This window comes from Kogia breviceps, chromosome 4 (genome assembly GCF_026419965.1).
Source record: "Kogia breviceps isolate mKogBre1 chromosome 4, mKogBre1 haplotype 1, whole genome shotgun sequence".
Lineage (NCBI taxonomy): Eukaryota > Metazoa > Chordata > Mammalia > Artiodactyla > Physeteridae > Kogia > Kogia breviceps.
Window position 1 is genome coordinate 816,194 of NC_081313.1, and position 21,970 is coordinate 838,163.

Sequence of the window (21,970 nt, forward strand, 5' to 3'; positions counted from 1 at the left end):
CCCCTGCAGCGAGGGGCAGGGGGTGACAAAGGGCCCCCCTGCCCCGTCCAGACGCCGGACGCCCGGCTCTCCCACCTGCCCCTTCCCGGTGGCCAGCAGCTGGAGAACGGACCCCGTCGCGAGAAGGCCATGGCATGTAGGCCACGGCGCATGGGCCCCGCTTCCCTAAGGACTTAGGGGCTGACCACCCCCGGGGTCTCGGGGGAGGGCCCAGGCCTCGCCGTGGAGCTGGCCCCCTCCCACAGGGCTCCAGAGCCCAGCCCAGGCTGTGAGCAGGGCTGGCCGTCAGTCCAAGATGGTCTTAAAGTCTGCGGTCAGGGCCGGGTCGGCTGCCGCCTCCAGGGCGGCCAGAGTGGCCCTCGGCAGCCGCCGGCACAGTCGGGCTCTGGCTGCAAGGCAGTGACTGCGGTCGGACCCCCAAACCCCCGCCCACGCCCCGGAGAGACCGGAGGCCGCCCCTCCCCAGGGCCCGGGGCGCCGCGGAGACCAGCAGGCACTCACACTGCCAAGCACCCTGCGTGCAGGCGGGCTTGGGGGGGGCACCTCAGGAGGGGCAGGCACCCCACCCCCGCCGGGGGCACGGGGGCTGTCAGGCAGAGGCCCGAGGGGGGCCTGGGTCGGGGGTGCGAGGAAGGACACGCAGGCAGGGGCTGCAGGGGAGACGGAGGACGAGGACGGGAGGGGGGTGGAGAGGTGGCGAGACCCGGGTGGTCAGGCCGGGCCCCTGGATGAGGGAGGGGGCCCGTAAGCCCCGGGGCACCCGCACCCCTCACCTGGGCGCTCCGAGACCCGCCCACCTGCCCCTCAGACACGGAGGGGCCCCAACACCGGAGGGCAGGGCCTGCACCTCATGAAGGGGCGCCTCGCACCGCCCCCCGCGCCTACCTGTCCGCAGCGCCCCCAGGAGACAGCTGTAGGTGACGCGGTGACGAGCCAGCTTGAGCAGAAAGGCGTGCAGGCAGAGCCACTGCGCGGCCTCGGAAGGAAACAGGCCGGAGGCGCCCTTGGCCCCCAGCGACATCCCTGGGGACACGAGGAGAGGCTGAAGCCCCGCCGGCCCCGCCCCGGTGCTCCTCCCAGGGGATGCCGGGGGTCCCTCCAGGTTGGCGGCACGAGTGGGGTCTGGGGGGCGGCGGCGCGGGGGAGACCGGCCACTTCATTTCAGGGGCCACCCAGACACGAGCGCCAGGGAATCCTGACACTGAGACGTTTTCCTCAACTCCTCCGGGAAACCTCTACAGACAGACGTGACGCAGGGCAAAGTCCGTGACACCCAGGACCTCAGAGACACGCAGCTCCTGAACCTCGGACAGGTCGGAGACGCCCAGGACAAGGCCGTAGGTGCAGACACAAGGGCTCCAGTGGGAGCGTTCAGGTGGGGACGCCCCGGAGGAGGCAGAGCCACGGGGCGGTGAACCCGACGCAGACGGGGGCACGGCTGGCGCGGGCTCCTGGCTCCTCCCTGAGGCGGGCAGGGGCGGCCCAGGGCCTCCCGCGGACCCTGGCCTGCACGGACGCAGGCGCCCAGAGCCCCAGGGGAGGAGGGCGTGCCCGGGGGCAGGCGGAGCGAGCCAGGGGAGGGCCACCAGCTGCCCCCAGCGCCACGTCACTCTCCAGCCACGCGGCGGAGGGCGGCGAGCCGCTAGCAAGTTAAAGGCGCCCCGTCTCCGCTGTGGCTGCCGGAGAGACAGGTGCTGCAGCGGCCGCGGGGCACGAGGGGCCCGGGACGGGCACAGGACGGAGTGCGTGGGGGGCGACCCCTCGGCCCACCAGCCGTGCCCTGGTCGCCTGCGCACACCTGCGTTCCTGGCTCTCAGGAGGGCGTGGCAGCAGGACGAGGTGTCAGAGATGACCCGGAGGAAAAACGAGGGGTTCTTCCCGACTGGCTGATCAAACGGGAGCTGCAGCACACACGCGTGGAACCTGGGGGTGTCAGCTCTGTCAGGGGCCCGGCCTCCCCAGGCCGCCCGGAGACCACGGGCGACCAGCCTGGCTCTGGGGCCCCGAGGCCAGCGGCGCGGTCGATGAAGGACGGGGTCCGCCCCCCCAAGGTGGACGAGCACCGACCCCACGATCACCTGCCCGGCCCTGGTTCTCGGAGGGGGGTCGCAGAGCCACCCAAGGGCAGGGAACGTTCCGGAAGAGTGGCTGGACGGGTCGGGAGCTGCCCCCTGCCCTCCCTTCTGGGGGCACCTGAGGGCTCGGGACCACAGGCGCTCCTGTGCGCTGCCCGGCCCCCTGCTCTCCTATCCGCCCCCGCCCCGCGGCTACCCTCCTCCCATGGGCCCTCCCGCCGCGGGAAGGGCCGGCGCACGGGGACTCGGGCCACCCCGGGACGCCCCGGCCTCCCAGCGCCGTCCGGTGCCCGGGAGCAGCGCCTCCAGAGCTGACAGGGCTCCGCGGAGAGGCGGCGTCTGCGCTGAGGCACAGACGCCGCTTCCTCACGGACCCGGGGCTCGGCGTGCTCTCCGGGGCGAGGCCGCCACCTCCCTCGTGGGGCGGCCACCGTGGACCCACCTGTAGGCCTGCAGCAGGAATATCTTGTAAACGTTTGTGAAAACTGTCTCAAGACTGTTCACCTGGAGTCACAAGGAAAAAGAAACGTTGGCGACGCCTCTGGTGTTCGAGTTTGTCTTTTGCTTTATTGCCCCGTCAAACGGAAGAGAAAAAGGACCATCTCGGTAAGAATCCATCAGTCTCTCCCGTGAAACCCGCCACGTCCTCACTGGGGCCCCTCAGCAGCTGCAGTGGAGTCAGGCCTGCGCGAAGGACAAGGGGGAGAGCCCCGCCTGGCCGGACGACGGCCTGGGCCCCGCGGCTCCAGCGCTGAGGCCACCGCGGTCCTGGGCCCTACACCCTGTGAGGAGGGGCCCGGGCGGAGATGGCGGGGCAGCCACGCGGCAGGGTGAGGGCCGGGGGCCCTGGACACACACACACGCCCAGTCACCCACACAGTGCACCCACAGGCACACGCACATGCACGCACCCCCCCCACACTACACACCTGCACGTACTCGCGGGCACACACTTGTTCACACACAGGTACACGTGGGTGCACACGTATGTGATGCCTGATGTGCTTCCACACACGTGCATCCACACACGTGCACGCGCCCGCACACAGGGACAGACACACGCCCCCCCAGCATCTACGAAACGCGTGCAGACCCTCAGGTGATGCCAGCTGCCCTCTGCGCTCTGCAGCCCCAGCCGCCCGCCCATGGGCAACCCGCACACCTGCAGGTCCAGGAAGAGCCCGTGGCACTTCAGCCGCAAGACCGCCAAGAGCTTGCGACGCATGTTCCTCCCGGCCTTGAAGCCCTGGTTGAAGGTGAGACTCGCTCTGATCGAGGTCCCGGCGTAACTGTGAGACAGCGTGGGGTTCCCGGAAACACATGTGTCCACTTCACACTCTGACCGCCACACACGTCCAGCCCATCGGCCGCGCTGGGCCGGAACGGGCGCCTGTCCCCCAGACGGTCACGGTTTCGTGGGGAGCCAGACAACCCGGTGGACAGTTCACGGCAGACCGTGTGGTCGGAGCCGGACGTGAGCGGGGGCGGCGGGCGCAGCAGACAGACGTGTGGAGGCGCATGGAAAGCATGTGCACCTGCGTCTTCCCGGGAGTGCCCCCAAGAGGGCCAAGGGCAGTCCCGAGGGCTCCAGCAGAAGCCAGGGACCAGCGCAGGGCGGGGCACAGCCGTCCACCACCGTCTCGACAGCTGCGCTTTTTATTCACGGAAGAGCACAGGTTCCTGCGTCCACGTGCATCGCAAGTCCCTCTCTCTGCACAAAGCCTGAGGTTGGGCTGCGTGCTCTCAGGCTCAGTGTGGGGGAGGTGGGGGGACGGGCTGTCAGGGGCCGAACTGCATCCCCCAAACTCACAGGTTGAAGCCCCGACCCCCGAGACCATCTGGGGATGAGGCCTTTAAGACGGTGACTGAGGCAAAACGCAATCATAAAGGTGGGGCCCTAATCCAACGGGACTGGTGGCCCAAGAAGAGACACTGAGGTGCTGAACACAGAGGGTGACCGTGTGAGGCCCTGGGGAGCAGATGCGTCCACACACACACACAGGAGAGGCCCCGGGAGAATCCTGCCTGCGGCACCTGGACCTCAGCTTCCAGCCTCCAGGACCGAGAGAACGGAAATGTGCATGGTGTTTTTTACGGCAGCCGGAGCCGACCAAGGCAGGGACCCAGATGCTGCGAACAGAGCAGGCCACACGCACGGCAGCCCTGCTCCCGACGGGCCAGAGGAGACCACGAACCCTGGTGCCCAGTGAAACCACGGGGACCCTCGTCCGGCAGGTCCTGGAAGCTCTGGTTCAGATCCACATGCTTCTCGGCGGAGCACGCTGTGCCCCCGAGTGCCACGCGATTTCCTTGTATACAAAACGCCCAGAAGGTGCTTCCCTGGCGGTCCAGTGGTAAAGAACCTGCCTTCCGATGCAGGGGACGCGGGTTCGATCCCCGGTTGGGGAACTAAGATCCCACATGCCGCAGGGCAACTAAGCCCGTGAGCCACAACTACTGAGCTCGTGCGCCCCGACGAGAGAGCCCGCGTGCCACAAACTACGGAGCCCACGTGCCCTGGAGCCCGTACGCCACAACTAGAGAGAAAAACTCGCACGCCACAACTAGAGAAGCGTGCACGCTGCAACAAAAGATCCCGCGTGCCTCGACGAAGATCCGACGCAGCCAAAAAAAACCAAAAAACCAAAAAGCGCCCAGAAAACAGCTCCCCCAGTGCCCACCACTGGCCTCTGAGCCCTGGGGCTTCGGGCCCTGCCGCGCGGGAGTAGGAGGCATGGAGCTGCGCGGCGGTGGCACTCACCTGGAGTGGTCGCAGCGCACCTCCAGGGTGCGGGTGTCCAGCAGCAAGCCGCACCAGGGGAACAGGCAGTGCGCCGGCAGCTGCAGGGGGGCTGCACCGCCCGGGCCACCGTCCTCCACGGGGAAGTTCACCACCGTCTTCTGTAGGTTCGCCAGGCAGCCGTACTCGGGCACGCCGCGGACCAGGGTCCTGCAGCAGGGGGGCCACGTCAGCCACCGGGCAGACAGGACGCCACCCACAGGTCTCAGAGGCACGGGTCAGCGTCACCTAACAGCCCAGCAAGGTGGGCGGGGAGCGGAGGGCCGGGACCACGGACCCGCGAGGAAGGCCAGACACAGCCCTGCTCTGGCCTCCAGGCTTCTGGGCAAACAATTAGAGGCCAGGGTGGACAGGCCAGCAAGGGCAGAGGCAGGCAGCAGGGAAGGGGAGCACGGAAGCCCCAGGGGCCGGTCCTGAAGGACAAGGGCACGCTGGGATGACCCTCCGGGTAAGACAGGTGGGCGACGGAGCTGAGAAGCCAGCTGGGACCCGGGAGACACGGGGCTCGGAGGGCAGGCAGAGTCCGAGGCACGTGTCCTCTCTGAAGGCCAGCCGATGTATCCACCGGGCGAGGCTGCGGTCCCCAGGGGTGCACACTCCAGTCTGGGTAAGACCGGGGGTCTGTCGGTGGGGCTTTGAAGGAGGCCACTTCCCAGAGTGGGGCGGGCTCACCCATCGGGGAAGGGCCCTGAGAGCCAAACAGGGGTGTCCTGACCGCGGGGGTCGCCCACAGACTGCAGCCCCAGCACCTGCCCTTCCTGCCACCCGCCCCCGGGTTTCAAACCTGCCCAGCCAGCCCCACCATCACGCGGCGAGCCAGCTCCTCGCGGTAAGTCTCCTGGATGCGTGCCTGTCTGCTGCGCCCCCCAGTGGGACCCGACGGACACGCTCAGAGGTACCTCCCTGCCCAACGACCGCAGAGCAGTGCCGCCCCCAGAACTTCCCATGACAGAGGCGACGACCCCTGCGCTGTCCCCTCCGGGGGCCACTGGACACGTGTGGCCACTGAGCTCTCCAACTGCGGCCGGTGCCCACGCGGACCCGCATGCAACACTGGATTTAACTGACGGGTTTACATTTGCGGTGTCCCGTGCTGGGGCTGCCATAGGGAGCCCCAGAGCGTCACGGCGGGTGGACTCTACAGGCTTCAAGCCTGGGGTACCCCGCAGGCAGACACGGAATACGCGGCTGCTGTCCAGGTGGGTTTCTCCAAAGGCAGCCCAGCGACCAAAGTGACCAAGGCGTCAGGCGGGGACGCCTTGAGGGCTCAGTTTTGAACTTTCTTCTCCCTTGGAAAAGCACGCTTTGAAACAAGCCCCCAGACTCCCGGGAGAGATGGGGCACTGCGGCCGCAGCCCAAAGGGTCCCAGGTGCTGGGTTTACTTTGGGCACCCAACCCATGCGATCCCCACCCCCGGGAACCCCTCCTTCTCGACACGTCCGAATTCCCCGCTCTCGCAAACGTTCTCCGCGGGGAAGCCGCAGGTGGGCCGCGCGAGGCCTTTCCTCCTCCGTCCCCCGTGGTGCGCAGCGCAGCGCACAGCCTCTGCTCCGTCCACCACCAGCGCGTCACGGGCGCGGAACCTCCAAGGAGCCTCTGCGGACTCGGCCCCGCTGCCTGAGCTGTGCTCCTGCGGGCGGCACCCGCGTCCCGACGGCCACGCCAGCGACAGGAGAAAGCAACAGCGCTCCGGGCTCTCAGAGCCCCGGGGCCGCACCGCGTGACACTCCCCAGGGATGCGGGGACGCGTGGGGAGCACGGGCGTTCGCACACAGGTCCCATCCGTCGCGCGTGGGCGAAAAGCGCCCGCAGGGACGCGCGCGTGGGGGGCCTTACCTGAGAAAGGCTCTGGCTCGCGTCAGGTGAGGGGTGACCAGCAGGAAGTCGTCGACAAAGCGCAGGAGCACCCTGGACACGGATTGGCCCCGAGATGAGGGGAGACCCCGGACGCACTGCTTTACCCCCACAGGCCACGCCCTCCCACGGGGACAGGCGCTGCAAAGTCTAACGTCTGCATTCACGTGGACACGGGTAAAGTGACCTTCTCCAAAGAATCTAACCAAAGACTTTGGTTTCTGTGGGATTCGGCTCCAGCTGGGGATGCCGGGCAGGGGCCCTGCAATTGGGCCGGAAGCACACGAGCTTGGCGCTGGTCCGAAGCCCCGGCCACGCAGAAAGCCACGTTTACTCCCCGCTTGAGGCCTGCTGACCACCTCCTGTGCGCCGTTACGAGAAGAAAGGGTGAGGCCCCGTCTACATCCAGGACCAAAAATACAAACAGGCCCCCAGCAAGGCAACATCCGCCAACACAGAGAGGGCCGTACCCATCCCGCTGGATTCCGGGGAAGAGCTCCTTCTCCATGTCTCCGTAGCAGAAGCTGCAGAGCAGCGTGGACAGGATGGAGCCCTGGGGGACCCCCTGACACTGGACGTAGGACCTGGGGGGCAAGACGTGGTTAGAAGGTGGCCAGCCACGGTGCGCCTCACGCTCTCGTGAACACACGCGCAGACGTGGAGCCCAGATGTACGAGCACACGCGGGCCCATCCCGCACCCGCCGGGGGGACGCGAGTCAAGATTTATCACGCTCCCCCACGAGGCCCCGCCACGCCAAGGTGACACGTGGCCCGACCCCTCTCCACGAAGGTCACAGCGGGCGGTGGGGCCCCTGGGGAGGAGCCAGGGGCCACAGGCGTGGCCTTTCCCAAGGACAAAGTCCTCTGCCCACCTGGTGCCATTTACACGCACGTGCACACGTGTTCCCTTTGTCAAAATCCGCCCTGTTGTGCAATTGGCACGTGTGCCTCCCCAGGGCGTACGTGTTTTTTTACATTTTAACGTGATCGTTTTTCAGTAAGTGCTGTAATTACTGAGAACGTAATAATCATGAAAACACACCCTTTCACTAGAAAGTTTCCTGAGCTTGGCCCACGGTCAACGACCTCCGAGAAGAGGCCCCAAAGTCCAGGTTGGCCTCTAATGGCCGCGGCTGTGGGCCCGAAGCCCCCAGGGCCACTGCTCTCCTCGGCTGCACACGAGGTCTCACACAGGCACTCGCCCAGGCCGGTTTGGCTCCACACACATTAAAAAAATTATCTGCCGGCTTCTGAATGCAAGCACTTCCCACAACCGTGGGACCCTTGCTCTGTTACCCGGCCGCACGGCCTGTCCGGGGGCCGATGAGGGGGAGCTGGGGGTCCGGACTCACCTGCCTCCGATCCTGACCACGTGGTTGTGGACCAGGCGCAGGAAGAGCTTGAAGAGGCTGCCGCCGGCCTCGTTCAGGGAGCAGCTCTGCGAAGGCAGGCGGGCGTTCACCAGCGTGGATGCCGGCCGGCTCGCCGTGGGGGCCCCGGACCCCACATGCCGCTGGGCATCTGGTGTCTGGGAGCCTCACATCGTGGCAGGGTCGCTCCGAGACTATTGTGCACAAAGACGGGGGCCGCGAGGGCCGACCCACTGCTGGCAAACCTGGCTTGGGGACTCTGCTCCCACAAGGAAACAGGTCACTCGATGGGCTAGCTCGAGGCGGGTCTACGGGGCAAACCCTCTCTGTCCTCCTAGAGGAAGGGGACTCGCCTTCGTGTGACCTCGAGACCAAAACTGAGAGCAAAGACGTACAGCAAATCTCAGAAGAGCCGCGGGCAGGCGGCAGAGGGCGCGTGGGGCCCAGAAAGAGAGACAACGTGGCCAAGGGCGGATGCAAGTCTCTGCCAGCCACAGAGGGCGTCCACAGCTGCCCCGGACCCAGCAGTGAGCAAGCGCCCACACTGACCTGCTCGATGACCACGGCGTCCCTCAGCGAGCCCGTTGCCTGCAGGTGCTCCACGAACTGTCTCATGTAAGGCTGGAGGTCCGTGAAGGTGGACACCTGCTGGCCGGGAAGACGGGGTGAGGTGGGTGGACGCCCCCCCCCCCCAAGCCCCGCCCTGCAGCTTCTGTGGTGTCCCCGCCACGGCAGCTACGACCAGGGATGAGACGCAGAGCACGGCCTCCTGGGGACGCTGGGGAGGCGGGACGCAGGCGGGCTGGGGTCTCAGCCCTCGGGGTGCATCCCACCTTCACCCCGACTTCTCCCCAAGGCCTGTATCCACCGTGGGAGGTGGAGCCCGAAAAGAAGGTGGGGGCTCTGAGGCTGAAGACATTGGGGTTCAGAGCCACAAAGCAGCTGGGACTGAGGTGCAGTTCCTGGGGGAGGGGCTGCAGGGAAAGCACCCTGAGCAGCAGGTGCCCCCGGAGCCACGCCGAGCGGGGCTGAGGGAGCCCAGACCCTCCGAGGGGACCACACCGGGGAAGGACCATGTGAGGGAGGCCGGGCACCACACTGTCTAGAATGGAACCACGCAGGACTAAGGTCATAGCTCCACCGCTGCCAGGAAAACACCATCCACCCTGGAGGAGAGCTTGCAAAACCCTTATGTTAAAATCCCTATTTATGACGTCTGGCACACCGTGAAAAAAATTCTAAAAGCTATAAAATGGGCCTGTGTGACCAAAACCACCCACAAATCAGCAGAAACAGACACGACAGAAACCTGCCTGCAGGCCAACTGGTATCGAGTTTCTGGAATTTTAAAATCACTCAAGGTAACACTGCTAACAAAACAAAGAAAAAGATGGAGGAAGTAACCAGAATCCTGGAATCTGTGAGAAAATTCACATGGATTTCTAAAACTGAAAAATAGGCTGGCTACAATTAAGAATTTCATAAATGGGTTTAAAATCAGAGACAGAAGAGAGCCGGCGAGTGAACCAGAAGACAGGTCTATAAATGCCCAGATTCGATAAAGCAGCAGTGCAAAAATTAACTCAAAAACAGACGCTGGACTGAACGCCACAGCTCTAATGAGAAACATTCTAAAGAAACATCAAGATCTGGTAGCCGGGCAGGTGGGCCGCTCAAGCACAACATGGCTTCAACCCCAAACTGCAGATAAACTGGATCCATCAAGACAAAAGCATCTGTTCGTGGGGACTCCACTTGCAAAAGAAAAGGCGAGAGAGGCCGAGAAGGCGCCTGGGAGCCCACAGCTGCCCACGGACTTGTCCCCAGAACGTGGGAAAGATGGACGACCAAGGAGACAGCCTGGCAGCACCGGGGAGAAGGGATGGGCGCCCCATGAGAGGACACAACCACGTGGCCGGTACACAAGGTGCCCAGAACCGGATCTCCCCAGACCGAGTGCCACAGACAGGACTGCGCTGCCCCACTGGGCGGCCGGGCTGCAAGCTGCAGCCCTGGTCCTTCGGTACCGCCAATACTGCCGCCAGGGCCCCCCTGCAGCGCCTGCAGCCGCGCTGGAACCTCTTGGGCAACATCTCCTAAAGCTACACAAGCCTGGAATCCGCCCGCGGCAACGAGGGCTTTGTTTCCCAAATGGAACATCATGGGGATGCTGGCAAGCGGCCTCATTCACGTCCGAAGAGGAACTGGCAAACGCCCACCCAGCCGAATGCGAAACCTCCCCGTGCACGGCGTCCGCGGACGGAACATGGAGAGGCTGCTCTGGGCGGCTGGACCCCAGACGCGGCGGAAACTGGACAGGAGGGCAGAGTTTCCCTGATTTCACATTACAGAGTTAGAGACAGGTGAGCATGTCGCTACGCTCGGGGTAGGAGAGGTGGGCCCCCGGGGGTGGGAGGGAGTCCCCCGGGCGTTGCTGTTCTGGACCATGAAAAGGAGGAAACTTCATCTCTGTCCACAAACGCAAGATCCCTGCGTCGCACACTCAGGACTCGCAAACCATGCTCACCAGCTCCTTGTGCTGGGGTTTCACACGCGCCTTTTCCAAGAACTTCTGGGGGAACTCCCCCCCCCCCCCGCCTGCCTCCAGTACACACGCTGTTTCGGCCGGGGTGGGGTGGGGAGGTGGTCCAAAAGCCTTCCCCGACAAGCGCTAGGAACCCCCCCACCCTGATGGCCTCGGGGTCAACCGAATGCCCTTGTCCCCTCCCAGCCCTGCCTGGGCCGGAGGTCCCGGGCGGCTGCGGCGAGGGGCTGCCTTCCACCCTCGCCCCACCGCGCACACACGGACAGCAGCGTGGCCCAGGAGTCCCGGGCGAGGCGCCCTGTGGCACCTCCTCTCCCACGGAGCACACGCGGTCCTGCTGCGTGGGCGCTGGGACACCACGGAAACACGCGTGGCGCTGCTGCCACCAGGGCCCCTCCTCTCTGATCAGCCTGTGTGCAGTCGGGGCCTCGCGGCTGTGAAGGGGGAGCGGGAGGACAGGACCCGACGGGAACACCAAGAGGATGATGACCGCGCACGCGCATGCGCAAGCGGGGGGGGGGGTGAGGGCCCACTGTGCCCGCCCCCCACCACAGCGCATGCGCCTCCCGCAGACCACGCCCCCCACCACCCAATGCACGCCTCCCGCAGAGCGCGCTCCCCAGCACCGAACACACCCCGGGTGCGGCTTACGTGTCTCTTGAAGGACTTGCGCACGTGTCCGCGGGCAGTCCTCTGGAGCACGGCATACTGGCGCACGCAGTACAAGTTCTCATGGGGCCGGATCACGTTGGCTATCACCTCCGCCAGCCTGTCCTGGGGGAGGGCGTCGTACGCCCCTGCCACGTCCACCTACGGGGGAACCGAAGTACCTGAGGACGCGCTCACCTGGGCCCCGACTTCCCGGGTCCTGCTGTTTCTGACCTGCGGTCAGCAAACCCTGGGGTGAATCGTACGCCAGGGGGCTGGGGAGACCCTGGACCCCCTCACACTGTCCCGTCCCCGTCCCCCACGCCCGTCCCCCACGGGGCTATCGCTGAGATACCCACTTCCCCCGGACTCTAAGCACCCTCAGGGAGGGTCCTCGCCTCTCTGAGAGAGAGAGCTGGTGGCCAGGAGGCCCCTGGCAGATGACCAGGGTACCAGGGGCCCCAGCGCTGGGGTCTGAGCAGGTGTTTCCTTCCCTGAAGGGGATCCCGAGGGCAGGAGCTCTCGTGGAGTTGGGGTGCAGTCACGGAGTCCACTCCAGAGGGGAAGGCACAAAGCCTCTGCCCCTGGGAGCCAGACACCCCCAAATGGAGATGGGGTCCCCTGCCCTCCCGCTCACAAGAGAATCTGTGGGATATGGACGCAGCTCCACCAAGGGGTGCCTCGTTCTGGCAAATACGGGACTGTAAAAGGCTAGCCACTCCCCACGCCGGCGGGGGCCTGACACGAGGGGTCACCTGCAGGGCCGGTTCCCTTGGTGGGGGGTGGGAATCGGGCGCCCACCTTGACGAAGTAGAGCGGGGGCACCGGGCCCCGGGCCCGCAGGGGCAGCACGAAGGCCTGCCAGGCCCTGTAAATGTCGTCCATGCCCAGCACGGAGGCCCCCAGAAGGCCGGGGCGCCTCAGCCGTTCGTAGTTCAGCACAGCAAACAGGGTCTTGACCTGGGAGGTGAGATGCTGGACCTGCAGGCCCAGCCCAGGACAGCCAGTGTCACCAGAGGGGCCCCAGACCAGGGGATGTGGGGTCAGACAGCCCCCAGGGGCGAGAGGCAGGCCCCCACTCTGTGCCACCCCTGCTGCTGCGCCCGCCTACCCCGCCTCCCTCGGACCTCAGAAGGGCCAGATGGCTGCCCCACCCACGCCCACCCCAGACCCCAGGGTCTCCCCAGGGACCCGTCCTGGGATCATGGACACCACGTGTGGAAAAATGCAACTAGCGACACCCTTGGTCCCCTCTACTTACCTGGTCCCCCCACCCAGCAAAAAGGGGTGCTGCCTCCTGGGGGACCCCAGCCCCACTGGGCGAGCACTTTGTCTTCGCTCATGGACCAAACCCCCATCAGCAGCGACAGCTTCTCTTTCTCACTAACGGTGGAATCACCCCCAAATCACCCCCCAAATCCTACAGGGAGGCACGTGGAAGGGGTCAGAGCTGCTGGTGAGGCAGAGGTGCCGTGGCGGGGAGAGCAGTCACGGGCGCTGACCATGGGGGTGAGGTCCTACGGGCTCCCTGGGACCCTGGCAGGCTGGTGACAGCTGTCGCGTGGTCCTTCTGCTCCGGAGAGCACACCGTCCCCACCCCCCGGGTCCCGGGGGCCCATCCAGCACCTCACAGGACTGGCCTTCCCGGGAGCTCCTTCTCTGGGCCCGGGAACCCCCATCCATGGCACCCCACCATTCCACGGCCTCACCGGGGCTGCCGGCCCCCCGAGACTCTGACTACAGCCGCCGGGCGCGGGGTTCACATGCACTCTGCCTACAAGCGGCACAAGCGGTGACCTTCCTGTCTCTGTGCGGCTTCCCGGCTCCCGCGACGTCGCCCATGTTCACGATGGGCCGCAGCCCGCTGCGCTTGGGGACGAAGCGGAGCTTGGACGTCGGCAGAGCCGGCCCGGCCTCCTGGCGTTGCCTGACGTCCGCCTCGGATAGTTCTCGGAGCCGCACGCGCTCTAAGTGTTGTCTGAAACAGAGGTGCCCGTGGGAAGCCGCGCCGGGCGAGCACGGCAGCCGCCAGTGCCCGTGGTGCGGGCCGGGACCTGCGGGCCGTAGACCCTGCCCTCCTCCACACAGAACGGGCAGGGAGTGCTCAGCGTAGGCGCCCTGGGGAACAGGACTGTCTCCCCGTGGGCCTGCCAGCTCCGTTACCTTGACCTTCAGCCTGTACCCCAAAACCACCCACAGGGAGGGCCTGCGTGGCCCCTGTCTCGGGTGACGAGGCTCCCTGGGCTGGTGGCCCCAGGGGTGAAGCGTGGTTCCAAGCACAGCCCATCATGGGATCCAAGCACCCACCAGGCAGGGCTCGGGCCACATGGGCCCCACAAGGAGAGCCTGAACGGCCGCTTTGGATCACATGGCGTGAAACAGTTAAACGGGGCGCCTTCACTCAAGACCACGATAAACGCCTCCAGAGCCTCCCCCCACCAGACACAGGAGGACACGGGCCCCAGCACACGCACTCAGGGGCCCCAGCCCGGCTCCCCCCACAGACGTCCTAACGCAGGGCACGGCTCTGGCGCAAACGCACCGCTGAGCCCTCTGACACCGGGTGCCTCGGCCAGGCCCAGCCCGTGTCTTTCGGGCTGTCACCCCATCCATCCTGGCTGGATCCCAATCCAGCTGACACCTGCCCAGTCTTTCAAAATGGACATAGGACCGTCAGTGAGCAACTGAGACAAATCTCACGGCCACCCCACGGCCATTCAGCCCCTGGGAGGCCTGCTTCACGGCAACGCCTCCGCCCCACACGCGCCCCACTGCACGGCGTCAAACAGGCGGGCGTGTCATCCGATCTGTTCTGTGCGGATTAAACAGCACCGGGCCCACGTGCCGGGGGGAAGTAAGCGGCCCGCCTGTACTGTTTCAGTCCAGACAGACTTCTAGACCCCACAGACCATCCAGCCCAAGCCCCCGGCCTTCAGCTGAGAGGGGCTTTCGGGAGTCTGTGATGAGGGCGGGGTCCCTGGGGGAGCTGGGCGAGGAGCCCCGGGCGGGGAGAGGCCGTGGTCCCCGATGACCGTACCTGATTCCAATGCTCTGCAGCTGGCTCCAGACGCGCTTCCGGAAGAAGAAGAGCCGGTTCTTCTGGAACGTAGTCTCCGTGACATAGAAAAATGCCCTGAGCACCTCGACCACGTACGCACCCATCAGCCAGCTCAGGAACCTGGCCAGGACGGCCTCGCGCAGACGGTGCTCGGCAGCCGGGACGCAGCGAGCCCCTGGGAGGAGAGAGGCCGGTGCTCGCCCCACGCGCTGCCTGAGCGGCCCCTCGGGCCCGGGCGGCTGCACCTGCGGCCCATGTGCCGTGACTCGGAGCCTCGGGCAGAGGAGGACGCGGGCATCTCAGCGACGATGCTTCCCCCATTGCACGTTAAAGTGATGATGTCGGACCACTGGGCTTTGATAAAGAATTGTCTTTAAGTTAGTTTCACCTTCCCTTTTTTACTTTCTCATCGGGGCTACGGAAAATCTGAAAATGTGGTATGTAGCTCACGATACGTTTCTACCGGGCAGCGATGACGTGGAACCTCATCATCTGTCCCCTTTACACACAGGCTGGAGGAAGCAGAGACCGCTCTCCACACGGGGGACGCGCGGCTGAGGCTGGCGTGCGGTCTCAGGCACCGCCCCTGGGTGGCGAGAGCCAGAGACGCCTGGCGTTTTCCAGGCTGCACGCCGCGGGCAAGCAGACGCGGCCACGCGCCGAGGGAGGCCCGACGCCGCGGGGCTCCGGACCCGGCCACGGGCCACGTGACCGCTCTCCCCCGCCGTCCTCCGCGTTTTATCCTGCACACTCGGAAACATCTCGAGCTGCGCCTCGAGAGCTGTCACCAGGCTGCCGGGGGGGCCTCAGTGCAGACAGAGCCAGGGCCTTACCACCCGTAACTGGCACACAAGAAACCCAGAGGAGAAGAAAGGGGCCCCAGAGGCAGGTCTGGGGCAGGACAGTGAACGGTGAGCAAGGAGAAGAGAAGGGGGACGAAGCTACGTAAACGTCGACTGTAGAAACGGTACCGGCGGCATCTAACTTGGGACACAGCTGGGTTAGTGGAGGGAACAGCTCAAGTGTGACCTGGTTCCAACACGCAAGAGGCCCTTACACGGTTCCCAAGGTAACCAAGCACCAGGAGAGGGTGAGTGGAGAATATACGAAGCTAACCCTGGAAGGAAAAGCCACACACGCCCGTGGGAAAATGCACATCAGGAAACGAGGAAGGAGAACACGGAAGAGGGGCACAAGCTGCAAAAGGTGAACAAATGCACATCCGCGCTCGCCTCTCGTCACAGAGAGCGAAAAACATTACTCCAGGTACGTGGCGAAGCCTGTCAGAACGGACTGAAAATAAACGTAGAACGTCAGCTCAGTGCTGTCTGTCGTTCAGACACCTGAACCACGTATCCTCACAGGATACGAACAGGTTGAAGATAAAAACTAAACAATGAAAAACGAGACCAGCGGGAAATACTAACCAACGGGAAGGCAGGTAAACACGCTTTATGGTAAAGAGAGCCACTAAACATTCGTGAGGGAGATTAAGTCTAAAATGTGCCTGCAGCTAACACAACCCATTGGGCAGACCATCCGGGCAAGAAGGAAAGGACACACCCACCCCCCGGGGGCCGTGTACCGTCAGCGTCACGGCATCTGGAAGGACACACGTTTTGCACGGCACCTGCCGTGGTGACCACAGCACCAACCCCAGCCTGCAAACACACGGGAACCATTAGTGCAAACGCCACACACGAGACCAAGCCAGTCTCCGCGGGCTCCAGGCCACCGCGGTCCTACGGACCCGCACATGACTGAGTCAGAAGTCAACAGTAAAAGGCAATTTAAAACCGCCACACATTCGGAGAATAAAAAATAATCGTCCAAATAACTCCAAGATCAAAGGAGAAATCACAGTAGAAAAACAGAAAACACCAAAAAGCGGCTGATATAAACACCGGGCAGCTGCTGCGGGGCTGGGGAAACGCACAGCCCGGGAGGGAGTCGGAGGGCGGCAGGTGACTGAGGAGGAGAGGGGTGGGGAAATTAAGAGAGGCCGCCACCCCGCTGAGACATCAGAGCCACGCCTCAGGTCCATGGGGCTCAGGGGCGGGAGGGGGGAACGCTCCCACCCCCAGCTCAGGAAGAGCAACCATGGTGGGACGCAGGCGGACAGGACGGGCCAACCGGAGGCTAAGGCAGCGAGCAGGAATCCTTCTGGTGACGTCTCTAGTGGCACATGGCCCCAGAGGTGGAGAGCCCAGTTGTCTGGCCTCCGGGGCTGGGGATCAGGGAGCTGACAGGTATCAGTGGGCAGCAAGGCAGGCAGGACGATGGCCTCAGCAGAGGCGGAGGAGACTGGCGCTGTGTGGACGGACTGCCCGGCCGGCGGAGGAAGGGGCGGCGTTCCGGCAGGAGAGGGTGGAGGAGGTGACCTCCGAGAGCCGGCTCAGAGCAGCATTTATTCAGCCAGCGGGCAGAAGGCGTGGCCGAGGCCACGGAAAGGAGCAAATGGCCAGGGGCACAGCTCCGGTGAGCCAGCCCCGGGAGGTCCAGGGCCTGGGGCCCAGTCGCCTGGGAAGACAGCACCTCCTCAGTGCCTGCAGCTCGAGGGGCGCGGGGGTCCCCATCTGACATCGGGGCCAGAGCATAGAACTCAGCCTCCTTCCACAAAGCGGGCTGGGGCCCCACGAGCACAAAGGGGTCAGGTGAGGGCCTGGTCTCCTGGAGACTCATCCACGGCATCCCACGTGCAGGGAGCTGCTGGCCAGGGGGTGTAAAAGTCACGCAAGATGCCAAGTTTCTGGAGATCTGCTGTAGGACACTGAGCGTACACTGGGTACACCGTGCTTTCCCCTGCAGCGCTGTTTAAGACGGTAGGTCTCATGTTACGTTCCCACAATTAGAAACATTTTTTTTTAACCAAGTTGCTGAAGGTCACCCTGACTGTCCACGTCACCTGCCCCGGGGTCTCTTGGGGAGCCAGAAAGAGCGTGCCCCGGCTGCACCTGAGGCCACCACAGTCGCGATCTTTGGGGCCCCCACCCCGGGGACTGTCACCCGCACGGGGGAGGCGGGGGGCAAACCTGGCTCTCACAGACGACTTCCTTCTAGGAGTCGTGATCATCTCAGGAGCGTGGGGCGGTCCGACACAGGGAGAGCACGAGGGTGCTGGGCCTCTCACTCGTAGCTCCGCCCTGACCAGCAGGGTGGCTGGGCCGGAGGAAGCTCAGCATCGGACCCAGACCACCGCCTGGGAGGGACTCCGCAGGCTCAGCTGCACGGAAAGAGCCCCGCCAGCACCCACGGCGGCTGCCCGCTGCCCTGAGACAGCGGACGGCGTCCTATGCTCCCCCTTGACCCCTGTGACGCTGGGGCCTTGTTCAAGGACACGGTCTCTTCACTCCTCCCGCCTGCCTGGCCCCGGCCTAGCGGAGGAGCCGCGTGTGGGCTGACCAGATCCAGCGGGGCACCCAGGAGCCTCACCCCCCAACCCCATAAACGGGGTTCTGGGCCCAGCCCCCGTTTCTGTCAGCGGGGCACCACGCCAAGGCGATAAACCTTGACGTCAAAAAGGGCTATGAACGACCCGCAGACACGCTCACAGGACCTCCTGTTGACCTCCGTCTGTTGGCGCAGCCCTAGACCCCGTGCCCCGCCCGCTCACCGCCCCTCCCCAGCGCCCAGAACCTGCCTGGGCCCATGGACGTCGGGAGATTTATGCAAACCGTATGGGAGAAGGGGACAGAGGCAGAGAACTCAGATGGAGTCACCTGACAGCCACCAAGAAGGCCCCGCCCCCCGAGCGAGGCGCGGAGAGGCCCTGCCGCACCCGAGGTCCTGAGGTCGGGTTCCTCACCTGGGCTCCCGCGCAGCCAGGCGCAGTCCTGCACCTTCATCTTCCAGGTCAGCTCCTGCGGTGAGAGCTTGCCGTGCTTCCCCAGAGACAGGAGCTTCTTCACGTTCCTCAGGAAGCGGCGCTCGTTGTGCCGGGAGCCCCAGAGGCCGGCGGGCACCAGCCGGCGAAGGCAGGCCCGCAGGAGGCCGTACACCTGCCAGGGGCTGCTGTGCTGGCGGAGCAGCATGAGCAGGCGGCGCGAGCCCGCATCCCCCTCGGGGGTGGCGGCCGGCCTCTCCCCGGAGCAGGCGCCCACTCCAGCGCTCTTCTGATCGCCCGGCCCCGCCGGGCCGGTGGAGGCCGGCAGTGGGCAGTGCGCCTGCAGGAGCGCGCCGTAGGGGCACCGCACGTGGTTCCTGAGCAGCTCCCGAAACAGGGGCCTCATCCGCCAGTAGCGCGCGGGCAGGCGGCGCATCCTGCGGGGAACCCCTGGTGGCCGGGGCGTGGAGCCCAGAAAAATGGTCTCCACGAGTCTCTGGGCCCCCGCCAGGCTGGGAGGCAGGCAGCAGAGCAGGAAAGAGCGGGGCAGCCCCTCCCGGGCCCCCGAGCAGCAGAGGAAGCGCTTGGTCTCAGCCCACAGCGCTCGGGGGCCGGGCTCTCCCTGGGGGGGTGGCGGCCGCCAGGATGGGGCGTGAACACCGCTCTCGCCGCCCACCCGCGGGAAGGGGCGACGGGTCCTGGGCACGCTGCCCTCCCGAGACTTGGCTTCCGCGGCGGCTCTGGTAGGTGTCATCACGCGGGGGTCGCCGTCGCTCCGCCCAGGCGCCCTGCCCGGGTGGGCCCCGGGCGCCTGCCCTTCCGCACCCCGCTCGGGCTCCAGGCCATGCCTGGGCTTCTTGGCTGGAGGCGGACGGCCCCCCGCGCCGCCCCGACGCCGCCTCGCGCCCTTGGCCGGCAGCTCCCGGGGTCCCCCGGCCTCCCCGTCGCCGCCATTCCCGGCCTGGCGCGGGAGTCCGAGGCCAGTCCGGGCTCCGCCCGCGGCGGCGGTGCAGAGGTCATAGAGCGGCGGCCCGCACACCTGGTAGGCGCAGCTGGGGGGCACCAGCAGGTAGAGTGCGCAGCGCGCCAGCAGGTGGGTGAGCACGTCATCGCCCACGCGGCGCAGCAGCAGCCCCCACGCGCCGCTGCCGCGCAGCGTGTCCGTCACCGTGTTGGGCAGGTAGCTGCGCACGCTGGTCGTGAAGGCCACGGGCGGCCCGCCGCGGGCCCCGTCCAGCAGCGCGAAGCCGAAGGCCAGCACGTTCCTCGCGCCGCGCTCACAGAGCCTCTGCACAACCCTGGCCACCAGCTCCTTCAGGCAGGACACCTGCGGGGGCGGGCTCCTGAGTCGCTGGGGACGCAGGTACGTCCTTCCCCACCCCCTCCAGCACCGCCGCGGCGGGCCCGACCGGAGTCCCCGGAGGCAGCCCACCTGGCGGAAGGACGGGGCGGCAGGGGGCGGCTGCGCATCCCAGGGCACGCACACCAGGCACTGGGCCACGAGCGCGCGGAAGGCCACCGGGTCCCCGCGCCGCACGAGCCGCCGGTCCTCGGGCCCCAGGCGCCGCACGAAGGTGGCCAGCGGCAGCACCTGCCGGTACCGGTCCCGCAGCAGGGCGCGCACCGCCCGGCACCTGGGCGCGCGCGGCATCGCCGGAGCGAGGGGGTCCGCGCGGAGGAAGGGGCGGGGTCGGCAGGAGGAAGGGGCGGGGTCGCGGGAGCCCCGCCGCCCCGCCCTTGGCTCACCCTGTGGGCCGCGGGTGTGGCCCCAGAGGTGTTTGCGCCCAGGTACCACGAGAACCTGCTCCGACCGCGCAGCTGCTCCGGGCAGTGTCCCCACCCGCACGCCGTGACCCCTCCCAGGGCGCAGGGGTCTTGCGAGGGTCGCACAGAGGAGAGGCTCTGTGGTACCCAGGGAAGGGACCCTAACGTGAGGTCCCTGGGGGACCTGGTGCACTCTGCGCTCCCCGCGGATCGGGTCCTTCTGGTGTGTTACTTTCTCACGTGGGCCGTGACCGGGCAGTGAGGGGTGCTTTGGGGTCCAGCAGGGGCTCCTGGCAGCGAAGGTGTAATGATGTGCAAAGAAGAGAATGGACCACCGTCCCTGCCCGGCGGGCCTGGGGAAACCAAGGGAGCAGGCGCCTCCTGGACCTGGACCGGCGCGCGGCGGGGCCCCTGGAGCGCTTTCTCGGCTCCGGCGCGGGCAGTGGTCAGCAGGCAGTGGTCAGCGGGCAGCAGCAGCACTTCCCCCACTGGCTTGGTCTCCCGGACCCCAGGCTGTAGTTACTCTTTTTGAGTTCTTCTGTGAGAGCCCCGCCAAAAACAAAACCCCTCAGATCAGTTCCCTGTTGATCACCCACCTGATGGGTTGGGCAAAGGAAGGGGAGAAGTGGAGCCGCCGTCTCCCTGGGGCATCACCTGCAGGCTCCTGGCACCCGCCCATGGCCTCCCTCCATACCCAGAGCTGCCATTCCCTCCACAAGCACCAGGAGGAAGGTGAGACTGGACAGGTCAAGGGCCTGCCCCCAGGCTCACAGCGCCAGGAAGAGCAGGAGCCCCCGCCTTCCAGCCCAGCCGCAGGGACCCTCCCCAGGCCTGGGGCACAGTTGTGACAACGGCTGGTCATGTGAACCAGAGAATTCAGAGCAGTCACCCTAATGACATTTCACCCAAACCCAGACGCTGCAGATTGTTCAAGGTTGATTCGTAAGAAACGGGAAGCTTCTGGATCTTGGGAGGCTTGCGGGGACGCTGCGCCTGAGTTTGGCTGAACAAATGTTAACCTCTCACGGCGTTAAGAAGCGTGGTCAGAAATTGCTCGTCTTCGTGGCATAAACGGGCCTCCGCTACCCCTCCGTCGACGACGCCGTGTCACATTGATCCTGCTTGCTCTGGCCTGCCCGCTCGTAGCCCTCGGGACTAAGGGTGGCTCTCCTGGAAGTCCACTGCACGAGCACCGCCAGGCCTCTGAGACTTGCTTGTTTCTGCCAGTAGAGGATTTGGGGCGGCTTTGGGGAATTTGTTCTTTTCCAACTAGAAACTGGAGAAGCCAGCATGGAAAACAAAATTTTTTCCTTTTTTTTAAAGAAGAAACAGAAGCAGCGTGAATAATACCAGGTTGAAGTGAGGAAACTTTCCTAGAGAGAATGGAAATCGTCCATCTCCTGAATAGTCTGTGCGCTGGTACACGTGCGGTTAACCTGTCTCTGGAAAGCCAGGGGTGGTCTTAAGTCACTGCACCATAAAACAGAAAGACGTTCCCAGAAAAAATTTCATATTGTTGGCTTATGACAAAATACAGCAAAATCCGATTCTAGAACTTCTGGAAGGCAATGGATGGGTTTCACACTTCATACCTGGAAATTTCTAAACAGTGGATTCTGTGCCAGGAGCCAAATACTGACATGTCGTTTGTCACTGAAGGGGCAAACAGAGACCCCCGGCCCCCAGTTACACAGTAGCCCGACTGAGGTCTCCTGCAGCGTGTGCAGTGATTGGACGCCGGGGCTGCTCCTGGGGGGCTGGTGGGGGGCCTGCAGGGCTGGCAGTGGACCATCACCCCCCGTCTGCGAGGAGTCACCGCAAGGCGTGAAGAGGGGGAAGCCCAGCAAAGGGAGGAAAGAGGGTCCCAGAGACTCCAGCCAGTGGGCATGACCGGAGCCCCGGCCAGTGTTTAATGATGATTAAGCCATCAGTTCCCGAGCAGGGCTGTCCGAGGGGAAGCGGTTGCTTCCTGTGTTCGCTGCCACTGGCCTCGGGACACCGCAGTCCCGCGGGCGCAGGAGGGCAGCCCCG

At 65.4% G+C, this 21,970-nt stretch overlaps 1 protein-coding gene across 2 annotated transcripts; it reads right to left on the reverse strand.

Moving 5' to 3' along the window:
- Window positions 1–285: 285 nt before the first annotated feature.
- On the reverse strand, window positions 286–19,826 carry TERT (telomerase reverse transcriptase). 2 transcript variants are annotated; one of them, XM_059060768.1, is made up of 16 exons: window positions 19,608–19,826; window positions 18,158–19,502; window positions 14,332–14,527; window positions 13,092–13,272; window positions 12,096–12,275; window positions 11,298–11,456; window positions 8,651–8,746; window positions 8,084–8,169; window positions 7,201–7,314; window positions 6,713–6,784; window positions 4,837–5,025; window positions 3,238–3,364; window positions 2,518–2,579; window positions 1,799–1,923; window positions 886–1,023; window positions 286–389 (listed from the first exon to the last, which is right to left on the reverse strand). In XM_059060768.1, the coding sequence occupies exons 1-16, from the start codon at window positions 19,824–19,826 to the stop codon at window positions 286–288; spliced, it is 3,393 nt and encodes a 1,130-aa protein (XP_058916751.1). The 2 variants fall into 2 exon arrangements, with proteins under 2 accessions (XP_058916751.1, XP_058916752.1); XM_059060769.1 differs by lacking the exon at window positions 4,837–5,025.
- Window positions 19,827–21,970: the final 2,144 nt, after the last annotated feature.